The sequence below is a fragment of the Mizuhopecten yessoensis genome, unplaced genomic scaffold, assembly GCF_002113885.1.
Source record: "Mizuhopecten yessoensis strain PY_sf001 unplaced genomic scaffold, ASM211388v2 scaffold8387, whole genome shotgun sequence".
Taxonomy (NCBI): Eukaryota; Metazoa; Mollusca; class Bivalvia; order Pectinida; family Pectinidae; genus Mizuhopecten; species Mizuhopecten yessoensis.
The window spans coordinates 692536-706641 of NW_018407522.1; the positions used below are offsets into that span (position 1 = coordinate 692536).

The window sequence follows — 14106 nt, forward strand, 5'->3', positions numbered from 1 at the left end:
ATGCCTCCATCTTCGATTGAAATGTTTCAATATATGTTTTATTTCGTCATATTTCTGGTGACTAGTTTACGTAACAAAGTGCCCTTCAAAACATTAAGGACGATTACTTTCTGGTATTATTATAATTTCATGTGAGATTTATGAACGATTTTAAAACGTTTCCGTTTCATCAAAGCTTTGTCAATAAGAATCATGTTAAGGGCGATTACGTTGTACCTGTGTACCGACATTCGGTACGTTAAAATACTAAACTCTGTCCAATGTGATACGCTACACGGTGTGAAAAAATACTTAAATTGTAAATCCCTGCGGTTTTGTTTTCTTATGATTATTTTAAGTATTCAGGAAAATTGTCAAGTTTGCAGTGAAATTAGGAAATATTATTATTTTTACCTACGCATGCCTTATTTCGAATAGCTATCGATGTTTTAAATTATCAGTAGAAAATGGTGCCATTAATAGTACGTTATAGAGGAAAAAGGTCGCTTAGTTTGTAATTGTCATGACGATTATTTATTTTGTTTTCATGTGGAAACAAAAAACTTAATTCCCATGCTGAATGTTGTTGGATATCTTAAAAGGAAGAAAATGAATGTCTACTATAAATATACAGATACAAATTGAAACCCATATTTACACAAAGTGAAACGATTTTAGATTTCAACCCTTAAATAACACTTCGATAATAGATCCTAATGATACGATGAAAACTATTAGGGAGGGATTTTTCACAACAATTACAAATGCTACGAGCCAGGTAGTTTATAATCTTAGCTTCCTAGTATGTCCAATGAACATTGTAAATATGAGCCCGGGTGTAAGATATCCCACATTTGTCGATAGGTCATATATTACCTTGAACATCGCGACAAGTTTAAAGTGTAAAGTCAACTGTTTGTTACCATTGTACAATAAAGTTAAATGTGTGTTACGTAAAATGTAGTTGTTTTACTATAATTATTTAATTTTAGATGTCTGATGCCCCTTCCCGATTCAATGTAAACACTTAGCAACTTCATTCTTTGACATTTTGGTCAAACTTTATACAAGGTCAAATATGAGTATACTTCTGACATCGTTGTATTTCAGGGATCCGAGGTCAAGGCCAAGGTCACACTTGCTATATATAGAAAATCGTCCGTCCCTTCGAGTCCCAACCCGATTCAATGTAAACACTTACGCAACTTCATTCTTTGACAGATTTTGGTCAAACTTTATACAAAGGTCAAGGATGATTATACATTGGACATCGTTGTATTTCAGGGATCCAAGGTCAAGGCCAAGGTCACACTTGCTATATATAGAAAATCATCAACTGATTCAATTTAAACACTTAGCAACTTCATTCTTTCACGGATTTTTGTCAAACTTTATACAAAGGTCAAATATGGGTATACCCTTGTGTTTCAGGGTTCCAAGGTCAAAGCCAAGGTCACTGTTGCTATATAAAGAAAATCATCGACTTATTCAATTAAAACACTTAGCAACTTCATTCAATATGTAATGGAGATGGTTATAACATAAAGAAAAAAAATATGAATATTAAAATCAACCTATCAACTGTAAGTGTAGTACCGTGTGTGTGTGCATGTTTCAGGGTATCAAGATCAAAGTGGCTGTAACTTTTTACAGAACACATGGCAGCAGGGCATTTATGTCTTACAGACATTTTCTAGTTTCTTTATTTTTTACATGTACATGTAACTGTTCTGGTAAACAAGAAAATGTACATTACTTTTGACAACCTTTGATGTTTTTGAACTAAAATTCAAGATACACTAGATATTAAAAATGTATTTCAACTATTGTTTAAATGTTTACACTACTGTACATAACTTTATTTTTTCTGCGGGTTACCTGTCCATGTGGGGTATCAGTAAAATCCACAATGGGTTTACACTCTCATCACGTGATTTGCTAAAAAAACAATATTCGCTTCTTTCGCATCTGCGAAACATACGTGATGTCTCCAACTTTTCGTACAAAGTTCTCTTAGGCTGGAAAACAACAGAAATACAATGTGACTTATACTGAGTCGGCTGTGACACCAGGAAGTGTGAGTAACAGACGGGTATTTTCCGACACAAAAACCGGAAGTTGGTGTTTGAAATCGGAGATTAAAATGTTTGCTGTAAATTGGAAGACCCGCCGGTCTGCAAAATTCCCAAAATCGTATTATGAAAGCAAAGGTAAACTTATTGACCCTGAACATTCGTCAATGATGACCAGAAAACAGGACACTCTCATTCCTCCTGACAAGTCCTTCAAAACAACCTTCCAAACGCGCTACAGTGATCTAGATTGCAACCTCCATGCCAGCTACTCGGAATACTACCAGTTTTGTTCCAATGCTGCATCTGAAGCTTCTCTCTCCGGATACTATCGGCATTTTACGTCCGACATCGTGAAATACCCAATAATGCAAACAGATGCAACATTCCTGAGCGAATGTGGACCGCGTGAACAAATCGCCGTCTATACTTGGCAGGATGAAGACAACTTTACAAAGTTATACTTTGCAATTTATCTAAATAAGATCATAATATTTCAGTCCTGTATTATTTACAATAGTATTCTAACACAGGACAGGGTCACGTCAAGTCTGTGAATCTCCGACATGTGTTCAAAGCTTTCAAAAGGGTTACCTACATGTGCAACATACATGAACAGAATAATCATAGATACTGAACATTTATTGTAAACTCTTGTTATCCAAGACAACTCTGTAAGAGAACAATGTAAAACGTTAGCTCTTTGGGATTTAGCTATATACATGTCAATGTGGAAACTCAATCAGGAAAGAATCATGAACAAAATGATTTTCATTTTTCTCAATGTGGATTTCCTGTTTATCATATTGAACTTACCTATGCAGCGAAGTCTCAGCCAAATTCTACTATAAAAATGAAATATGATATCTTGTGCATTTGCGTACAATCAAACTTCGATATTTCGAACTTTTAGGGACAATCGGGGAAATTCGAAACATCGGGACTTCGATAACTATTAAACACCGAACATCAAGATCATGCACGTGTATATTAAGACGGAATGTGATTCGTATGTGACGAAACACAAGTAAAGACATTTAATTTTAGATGTATACATATTTACAGAAATAGGTTTAGCATATTTATGAACACACTGTACAGGTGTAGTTTGCGTTGTTATCTTATCAAATTCAACATTTCCAGTTAGTTGTCATATAAAATGCATGTCTGATCATTGTTAATGTATTCAACGCTTTATTACCGATGGAAATCTGACTATTGATCAGAATCCCCACAAGTCCATTCCTATGGCGAGGTAGTGTGTAATGATATACTATACCAGGACGTACTCCTACGGGGTTTACTTCCTTAAAGATCATGCTACATTCGTTTTAAAAAAACGAGGCACCGGAAGAAGTATTTCTAACATGTCAGTAGGAAAAGGTCTTCGAAGATGTTCGTCATTTGAAACTAAATCGAGTATATCCGATACACCAGGACAGCATAGCATACCTCAGGTATTGTATATATATCGTATGTAATCTTCTGTCGAGAGTCAGACTCATAGTGAAAAGCTATCCGTTTGAGTCATTGTTCCGTTATTCATGGTACATGCATGACTGAATAGGAAACATAATAAACACAATTTAATAATATAGGCAATGCATATCATCGCCATACATATTTGCTATTTAAACACTCCTGGCATTGTCTACATTTATAAACGTTTACTACAGTATGTTGATATCGGTACACATGCACGTTGACCTACATATTGTGACTTTTATTTATATTGCAGTTCTCTCCCTTTACGCATGAGACGCACACCTGTGTTTATAGATGTCTATGTAAAAGTAATGTGCTGTTGAAGTAAATGTCAATATCAGTTTAGGTGAACGTAAGTTGAGGTTAAGGTAAGTTACTATGAAGGTCAGTCGAGGTAAACGGTCAACCAAGCAAAGCCGATTCGATTTGTTAATTTGACAATTACATAAAACCAGAACCATGGGACATAGGTGAAAGGGCATTCTCAAATATCACGATCATATTGGGTAAATTTTATAAAATCAGATTGCTCCATATATACATATTTAAAAAGCAGTGAGGATATTCGGCCCACCTTAGCACTCGTAGTTTAATCCATACAATGATACGGAGAGCATTTTCCGATTTTGTGTTTAACACATTAACAAACTACCGTCTTCTCTTAATGTTGTACGTACACATAACATTATCCAACGTTACTGTGTTATTGATGCCATGAGATGTTTCATGAAATCGTCTTTAAAACTTGTTATAATCATCATAACATATTGGTTGAACAGAATTGATTTCTTTAAACTACTGTGTAATTTCCTTCCAGTTTAGCCACTCGAGAAGTCCCGATATGATCTTATAATGCGGTTGCATGCCTCCATCTACGAATAAAATCTTTCAATAGATGTTTGATTTTGTCACATTTCTGGTGACTAGTTTGCATATCAAAGTGCCCTTCAAAACATTAAGGACGATTACTTTCTGGTATGGTTAAATACTAACATTTTGTACCGACAGATGTTGTAGTATCTTGAAGGTTTCTTTTTATTATCATTTCATGAGATTGATGAACTAATTTGAAAAGCTTCCGTTTCATCAAAGCATTGTCAAGAGGAATCATGTTAAGGGCGATTAAACGTTGTAACTGTGTACGTTAAAATACAACACCATGTCCAAGGTTTTACGGTAGGTATCACACGGTGTGAAAAAAAAAGTTCTTAAATTGTATACCCCTGCGGGTTTTTTTCTTTTGATTATATTTAGTAATCATGAATATTTTCAAATTTGCGGTGCAGTAAGGAACTATTATTTCTTTTTCATACACATATGTTTTATTCAGAATAGCTATCGATGTTTTAAATTATCATTATAATTTTGTTCGTGAGAATGGAAATTTGTTCAGATAAAGATGGTTTTATTAATAGTACGTTATAGTGCAAAAAAGTCGCTTAGATTGTATGATTACATGATGTACGTACATATGAATAGGTCATAACCACGGTGAACGTAGTGTTAATGAAAATAATAAACATAATTCATTTAAGTATTCATTAAGATTATTTATTTTGTTTTCATGTGGAATCAAAACAACTTAATTCCCATGGTGAATGGATCCGATGAACTACGAAGAATGTTAATATAGATATCTTTACTATAAATATACAAATACAAATTGAAACCCATGTTTACACCAGTGAAAATAGGTCCTAATGATAAGATGAAAACTATTAGGGAGGAACTTTTCACAAAAATTACAAATGCAACGAGCCATGTAGTTTATAATCATCGTAGCGAAGCTTCCTAGTATGTCCCGTGAACATTGTAAATATGAGCCTGGGTGTAAGATATCCCACATTTGTCGATAGGTCATATATAACCTTGAACATCGTGACAACACATGAGATAAATTATATGTGTATAGCTCAGTGGAGACATTCACATTATTATAGCAGTGCCTGGGAGATATTCGCTCTATTGTAAGTGTACAATTTATATACCTTTTCGTTTACGGGTAAACCCAATGGTATATGTATGAGTTGATACCCCGGTACTTTATATATTTTTATATGTTGGCCTGTCGTAAACTACTTTCGTTGGTTGATGTTTTTGTACATTAATTTCGTCGGTTGATGTTCTGGTATATGTTGTCTCGTTGGTTGATGGTCTGGAATATGTTGTCTCGTTGGTTGATGTTATGGGATATGTTGTCTCGTTGGTTGATGTTATGGCATATGTTGTCTCGTTGGTTGATGTTGTGGTCTATGTTGTCTTGTTGGTTGATGTTGTGGTATATGTTGCCTTGTTGGTTGATGTTGTGGTATATGTTGCCTTGTTAGTTCCGGTATATGTTGTCTCGTTGGTTGATGTTTTTGTATATGTTGTCTCGTTGGTTGATGGTCTTGTATATGTTGTCTCGTTGGTTGATGTTTTTGTATATGTTGTCTCGTTGGTTGATGGTCTTGTATATGTTGTCTCGTTGGTTGATGTTCTGGCATATGTTATCTCGTTGGTTGAAGTTGTGGTATATGTTGTCTCGTCGGTTGATGTTGTGGTATATGTTGTCTTGTTGGTTGATGCTCTGGTATATGTTGTCTCGTTAGTTGATGTTGTGGTATATGTTGTATAGTTAGTCGATGTTGTGGTATATGTTGTCTCGTTGGTTGATGGCCTGGTATATGTTGTCTCGTTGGTTGATGTTTTTGTATATGTTGTCTCGTTGGTTGATGGTCTTGTATATGTTGTCTCGTTGGTTGATGTTTTGGTATATGTTGTCTCGTTAGTTGATGTTCTGGTATATGTTGTCTCGTTAGTTGATGTTGTGGTATATGTTGTATAGTTAGTCGATGTTGTGGTATATGTTGTCTCGTTGGTTGCTGTTGTGGTATATGTTGTCTCGTTGGTTGATGTTTTTGTATATGTTGTCTCGTTGGTTGATGGTCTTGTATATGTTGTCTCGTTGGTTGATGTTTTGGTATATGTTGCCTCGTTGGTTGATGTTTTGGTATATGTTGCCTCGTTGGTTGATGTTTTGGTATATGTTGCCTCGTTGGTTGATGTTTTGGTATATGTTGTCTCGTTAGTTGATGTTCTGGTATATGTTGTCTCGTTGGTTTATGGTCTGGTATATGTTGTCTCGTTGGTTGGTGTTGTGGTATATGTTGTCTTGTTGGTTGATGTTCCGGTATATGTTGTCTCGTTGGTTGATGTTCTGGTATATGTTGTATAGTTAGTTGCTGTTGTGGTATATGTTGTATAGTTAGTTGATATTCTGGTATATGTTGTATAGTTAGTTGATGTTTTGGTATATGTTGTATAGTTAGTTGATGTTTTGGTATATGTTGTATAGTTAGTTGATGTTCTGGCATATGTTGTATAGTTAGTTGATGTTGTGGTAGATGTTGTCTCGTTGGTTGATGGTCTGGTATAGGTGGGATCGCTGGTTGATGGTCCGGTATATGTTGTCTCGTTGGTTGATGTTCTGATGTTCTGGTATATGTTGTCTCGTTGGTTAATGTTCTGGTATATGTTGTCTCGTTGGTTAATGGTCTGGTATATGTTGTCTCGTTGGTTGGTGTTGTGGTATATGTTGTCTTGTTGGTTGATGCTCTGGTATATGTTGTCTCGTTAGTTGATGTTGTGGTATATGTTGTATAGTCAGTTGATGTTGTGGTATATGTTGTCTCGTTGGTTGATGGTCTGGTTTATGTTGTCTCGTTGGTTGATGTTCCGGTATATGTTGTATAGTTATACTTGTCTCGTTGGTTGATGTTGTGGTATATGTTGTATTGTTGGTTGATGTTGTGGTATATGTTGTCTTGTTGGGTGATGGGCTGGTATATGTTGTCGCGTTGGTTGATGTTATGGCATATGTTGTCTCGTTGGTTGATGTTGTGGGATATGTTGTCTTGTTGGTTGATGTTGTGGTATATTTTGTCTCGTTGGTTGATGGTCTGGTATATTTTGTCTCGTTGGTTGATGTTCCGGTATATGTTGTATAGTTATACTTGTCTCGTTGGTTGATGTTGTGGTATATGTTGGCTTGTTGGTTGATGTTGTGGTATATGTTGTCTTGTTGATTGATGTTGTGGTATATGTTGTCTCGTTGGTTGTTGGTCTGGTATATGTTGTCTCGTTGGTTGATCTTCCGGTATATGTTGTCTCGTTGGTTGATGTTTTTGTATATGTTGTCTCGTTGGTTGATGGTCTGGAATATGTTGTCTCGTTGGTTGATGTTATGGGATATGTTGTCTCGTTGGTTGATGTTATGGGATATGTTGTCTCGTTGGTTGATGTTGTGGGATATGTTGTCTTGTTGGTTGATGTTGTGGGATATGTTGTCTTGTTGGTTGATGTTGTGGTATATGTTGCCTTGTTGGTTGATGTTGTGGTATATGTTGCCTTGTTAGTTGATGTTGTGCTATATGTTGTCTCGTTGGTTGATGGTCTGGAATATGTTGTCTCGTTGGTTGATGTTATGGGATATGTTGTCTCGTTGGTTGATGTTCTGGTATATGTTGTATAGTTAGTTGATGTTCTGGTATATGTTGTATAGTTAGTTGATGTTGTGGTATATGTTGCCTTGTTAGTTGATGTTGTGGTATATGTTGTCTCGTTGGTTGATGGTCTGTTATATGTTGTCTCGTTGGTTGATGTTCTGGTATATGTTGTCTCGTTAGTTGATGGTCTGGTATATGTTGTCTCGTTGGTTGTGGTTGTGGTATTTGTTGTCTCGTTGGTTGATGTTCCGGTATATGTTGTCTCGTTGGTTGATGGTATGGTATACGTTGTCTCGATGGTTGATGTTCCGGTAAATGTTGTCTCGTTGGTTGATGTTGTGGAATATGTGGTATAGTTGTTTGATGTTGTGGTATATGTTGTATAGTTAGTTGATGTTCTGGTATATGTTGTATAGTTAGTTGATGTTCTGGTATATGTTGTATAGTTAGTTGATGTTGTGGTATGTGTTGCCTTGTTAGTTGATGTTGTGGTATATGTTGTCTCGTTGTTTGATGTTGTGGTATATGTTGTATAGTTGTTTGATGTTCTGGTATATGTTGTCTCGTTGTTTGATGGTGTGGTATATGTTGTCTCGTTGGTTGATGGTATGGTATACGTTGTCTCGATGGTTGATGTTCCGGTAAATGTTGTCTCGTTGGTTGATGTTGTGGTATATGTGGTATAGTTGGTTGATGTTGTGGTATATGTTGCCTTGTTAGTTGATGTTGTGCTATATGTTGTCTCGTTGGTTGATGGTCTGTTATATGTTGTCTCGTTGGTTGATGTTCCGGTAAATGTTGTCTCGTTGGTTGATGTTGTGGAATATGTGGTATAGTTGTTTGATGTTGTGGTATATGTTGTATAGTTGTTTGATGTTCTGGTATATGTTGTCTCGTTGTTTGATGGTGTGGTATATGTTGTCTCGTTGGTTGATTTTGTGGTATATGTGGTATAGTTGTTTGATGTTGTGGTATATTTTGTCTCGTTGGTTGATGTTGTGGTATATGTGGTATAGTTGTTTGATGTTTTGGTATATGTTGTCTCGTTGGTTGATTTTGTGGTATATGTTGTCTCGTTGGTTGCTGTTGTGGTATATGTTGTATAGTTAGTTGATATTCTGGTATATGTTGTATAGTTAGTTGATGTTGGGGTATATGTTGCCTTGTTAGTTGATGTTGTGGTATATGTTGTCTCGTTGGTTGATGTTGTGGTATATGTGGTATAGTTGTTTGATGTTGTGGTATATGTTGTCTCGTTGGTTGATGGTCTGGTATATGTTGTCTCGGTGGTTGATGTTCTGGTATATGTTGTCTCGTTTGTTGATGTTCTGGTATATGTTGTCTCGTTTGTTGATGTTCTGGTATATGTTGTCTCGTTAGTTGATGTTCTGGTATATGTTGTCTCGTTGGTTAATGTTGTGGTATATGTTGTCTCGTTGGTTGGTGGTCTGGTATATGTTGTCTCGTTGGTTGATGTTTTGGTATATGTTGCCTCGTTGGTTGATGTTGTGGTATATGTTGTATAGTTGTTTGATGTTCTGGTATATGTTGTGTTGTTGGTTGATGTTTTGGTATATGTTGTTTCGTTGGTTGATGTTGTGGTATATGTTGTTTCGTTGGTTGATGTTGTGGTATATGTTGTTTCGTTGGTTGATGTTGTGGTATATGTGGGATAGTTGTTTGATGTTGTGGTATATGTTGTATAGTTGTTTGATGTTCTGGTATATGTTGTCTCGTTGGTTGATGTTGTGGTATATGTTGTCTCGTTAGTTGATGTTCCGGTAAATGTAGACTTAAGGATCAAACTGAAATCAGTGCTTTGACTTGTTGCAGACGTTACTGTACTAATGGCGCATTACACCTTGACACACGCATCACCAGGGAGATGTGAGTTTGACATGGCCAGTCCGACGTCTGCTTTTCGCGATCGAACTGGTACGTGAGGATTACTCAGGGTAAAAAATTCAAGGAGATATTTCATTTGATTCCAGACTATATAACCAAAAATAATCATGATATTAAAGATTTATCAATTTTTATGCTAACAGATACATGCTATATTTAGGTACCACCTCTAACATCAGTCAGTATCTTTGCTACTTATTCCTTTGGCTATCTTTTTACATAATGAATATTCACCTTTTTCTTACTGCAAATTCATCTTAAACATTCGGTTAAATATTAAGCCAACTGGTGTGTTAACGGTAGAGAACCTTTATCTTCAGTTATTTTCTTGCAGGCCACCTGTCCATGTGGAGTATAAGTAAAATATACCATGACGCTGCTACTATAGCTATAGACCACGGGTTTATGCCGTCATCACGAGATTTGGGTAAAGACAATATTCGCTTATTTCTCATCAGCGAAAAATATGTAATGTCTCCAACCTTTCGTACTAAGTTCTCTCGGGCTGGAAAACTACAGAAATACCATGTAACCTATACTGTGTCGGCTGTGACACCAGGAAGTGTAAGTAACAGACGGGTTTTTTCCGACACAGACACCGGAAGTTGGTTTTTGAAATCGGAGATTAAACTGGTTGCCGTGAATTGGGAGACCCGCCGATCTGCCAAATTTCCGGATTCGTATTATGAGAGCCTGAGTAAACTTGTTGACCATGAACATGCCTCAATAATGACAAGAAAACAAGACACCCTCATTCCTCCTGATACCGCATTCAAAACAACTTTCCAAACGCGCTACAGTGACCTAGATTTTAACCTCCATGTCAACGTTGCGGAGTACTATCGGTTTTGTTCCGATGCTACATCCGAAGCTTCTCTCTCCGGATACTATCGGCATTTTACGTCCGACATCGTGAAATACACAATAATGCAAACAGATGCAACATTCCTGAGCGAATGTGGACCGCGTGAACAAATCGTCGTCTATACTTGGCAGGATGAAGACAACTTTACGAAGTTATACTTTGCAATTTATCTAAAGAAGGTCAGAATATTTCAGTCCTGTTTTATTTACAATAGTAGTCTAACACAGGACAAGGTCATGTCAAGTCTGTGAAACTCCGACAGGTGTTCAAAGCTTTAAAGAGGGTTACCTACATGTGTAGCATATCTGAACAGAAGAGATTGGATACAGATACTGAACTTTAATGTCGAACCTTTGTTATCCAAGGAAAACCTGTCAGGGAACACTACAAAAACGTTAGTTCTTTGGAATTTAGCTATATACATGTTAATGTGGATATACTGTACTTGTCATCATTTTCTTCGTAGCAGTTAGTAACAGTTTTAGGGATCCCCATACCACTGCCAAAAGCAGGATGTATCAACTAGAAACGTCTTTGCAGTAAGGCTATCTTTTACATCTTAGAAATCAATAGCTTGTGGCATTTCCCGCGGACGAAAACAGCCAAAACGATCAACAACAGTGTTCCCTGTTATGAAACAGGAAAATAAACATGGAACGGGCCTATATTAAAAGGAATAATGATTAAAGAGGACACAGTGGCACGGGATGTGACAAATAGAACAATTGTCTGTGTAGGGAGAGGTCATCTATAATTCTTATCAATATCATATTGTACTTAACTATTTGGCGAATTTGTTTTATTCTTTTGTAAATACAAGAATGTACAATGTTAAGCACTGACTTATAAGAACGGAACATGATGTTTTGTCTCAGCCAAATTCTACGATAACAATGACATATGATATTCTGTACATTTAACTACAGTCAAACTTCGATGTTTCGAACTTTTAAGGACAATCGGGGAAAATTCGAAACATCGGGACTCCGATACATGTACATTATAGTAAGACGGAATGTGATCTGATGTGACGAAACACAAGCAAAGAAATTTCATTTTAGATGTAAACACATTTACAGAAATAGAAATACCATATTTATGAACACACTGTACAGATGTAGTTTGCATTGTGATCTTATCAAATTCAATATTTCTAGTTAATTGTGACAATGTATTCAACGCTTTTTGGTTTTCCGATGGAAATTTGTCAGAAGGATCCATTCTGTCTGTCTTTTTATCTGCGCTCTCAGCCTCGTTTTAGATTCAAGATGGCCGCCGCGTGAGAAGCCTAACCCTCTGTCCAGGGTCAGACTCATAATGAAAAGCTATCCATTTCATTGTTCCGGTATTCATGGTACATGAATGACTGAATATGAGACACAATAAACACAATTTAACAATATAGGCAATTCAAATCATCGCCAATTTATGTTTGAAAGCACTCCTGACATTGTTTACATGTTAATAGCGATGCACGCTGACCTACATATTGTGACTTCGATTTATACTGCAGTTCACTCCCTTTGAGCATGAAGCCACCATAACGTTTGTGTGGTTTATATTGGTGTACTCTATTACCTTCAGTATGAGTATCAGTGTTATGTGTTTGAGTATAGCTAAGTATCGCGTTTAACTAGTATTCATAATATATCCTGATATATGTTAAACAGCATTTATTGTATTGGTTGTTGTTGTTTGTTTGTTTGTTGGGGGGGGGGGGGGGGGGGGGGTGGATGACATTAGACTTAGAATATAACACAATTTTGATTTTAGATTTTGCATCGTGCTGATTATTCTGATATGATTCTTCATATTAATTTCATACTATAAGGTACCAAAGTATCTGATTTCTGTTTTTATCAAATACTAGCTTAGTTTGACCTAAATATAAATCGGGGGATTGATTCAATACGTGTTTCGAGGTTTAATTCATATCTATTGTTCTTTAACATTACTGCTGAGATCTGTAGGTCTTATACGCGATTCTGGTTTGGGATTCAGGGATATTTTCTTAACATTGTATGGAGAACGGTATTCAGTTGGCAGGCATTTGGTACAATACACGTACAACTGTTAAACACTGTTTCTAATGTTATGGCGGTTTGTCACATGGAAAGAGGAAATTTAATGCTCTTAAATGATTTCGACACAGGAAAACGATATGTGTGTAGACTGCATGAAAAGATGGATTCTAAAAAAACAAATCTCATATAACCGGATGAAAAGTTATAAAATAACTTCCTGTGTTTGCATCTTACATGTATTATGTTAAAAATAAAAGATCGATTAGATTATTTTATGTACAAATGTCCTTATTATCATAAACATAATTATGATAGAATACAACATTATTTTACGAATATTGAGAATTTTTGTTCTATTATAATTACTTTTCAGTTGACAGTGAAACATATCTTATCTGCGAACTGTATGAATCATGTTTACCACCAAGAAGGATAAAATAGTATATTGATTTATTTATTTAGAGAAAATAAAATACTTATGTTCGAAGCATTTTATCTTAAAAGTAAACATTAAAATTGGAATACGTTTGATGCAAAATGTCAAGAACTTGCGTTTCAATAGTTGAATAACACTTTAAAAAATTACGAGGTCATGTAAAGATGAAAATAGTTAAAAGTGAATAACTTGTTACAAAGGTGTACATATATAACCAATGTAGGACAGCACGGTAGTCCAGTGGTAGGACGCCGGGCTCGTGACCGAAGGGTTGCGGGTTCGCGCCACGGCACGGCAATGTGTTGTATCTTTGAGCAAGATACGTTACTCCGCTTTTTCCAGTCTACTCAGCTGTAAATGAGTACATGTACGTGGTTGGGAAGTGCTAGAATTGTTGAATGCTAGCTGTTAGCGCCGAAATGGCAGCTCCGGCTGTATGCTCCCCAGTTGCAAAGGCCCTATAGCCACGGATAATAATTTGTGAACCGCTTTGAGACGACCTACGAACTAGGTTGTGTTAAAGCGGTATATACGAACCTCGAATTATTATTCTCTTTTTATCATATACATGTAAGTATATCATGTAAACATTGCACAAATCGTGGTGATAAATACAACCATACAACAGGCCGTAACATCACACAAGTAATGTTTAAGGTAGTTGCAAACCTTAGGAAAGCATACAGAAAGTCACAATGAAACCAGCATACAGAAAGTCACAATGAAACCAGGTGTAAGATAACTTAAATCGGTCAGTAGGTCACAGATAACACATTCGTACAAAGGCCTAACTATCACCATATTAATATGTAAGGTAGGTTTAAAACCCAAGAACACATATGCAATATCACAA

The 14106-nt window shown here is 36.2% G+C and overlaps 1 protein-coding gene across 1 annotated transcript; it reads left to right on the plus strand.

Moving 5' to 3' along the window:
• Positions 1 to 3427: 3427 nt before the first annotated feature.
• Positions 3428 to 11044, plus strand: LOC110455849. The gene is made up of 3 exons (XM_021506257.1): positions 3428 to 3508; positions 9857 to 9958; positions 10263 to 11044. Exons 2-3 carry the CDS (start codon positions 9871 to 9873, stop codon positions 11042 to 11044), a joined length of 870 nt encoding a protein of 289 aa, XP_021361932.1. The 5' UTR covers positions 3428 to 3508; positions 9857 to 9870.
• The last annotated feature ends 3062 nt before the right edge of the window (positions 11045 to 14106 follow it).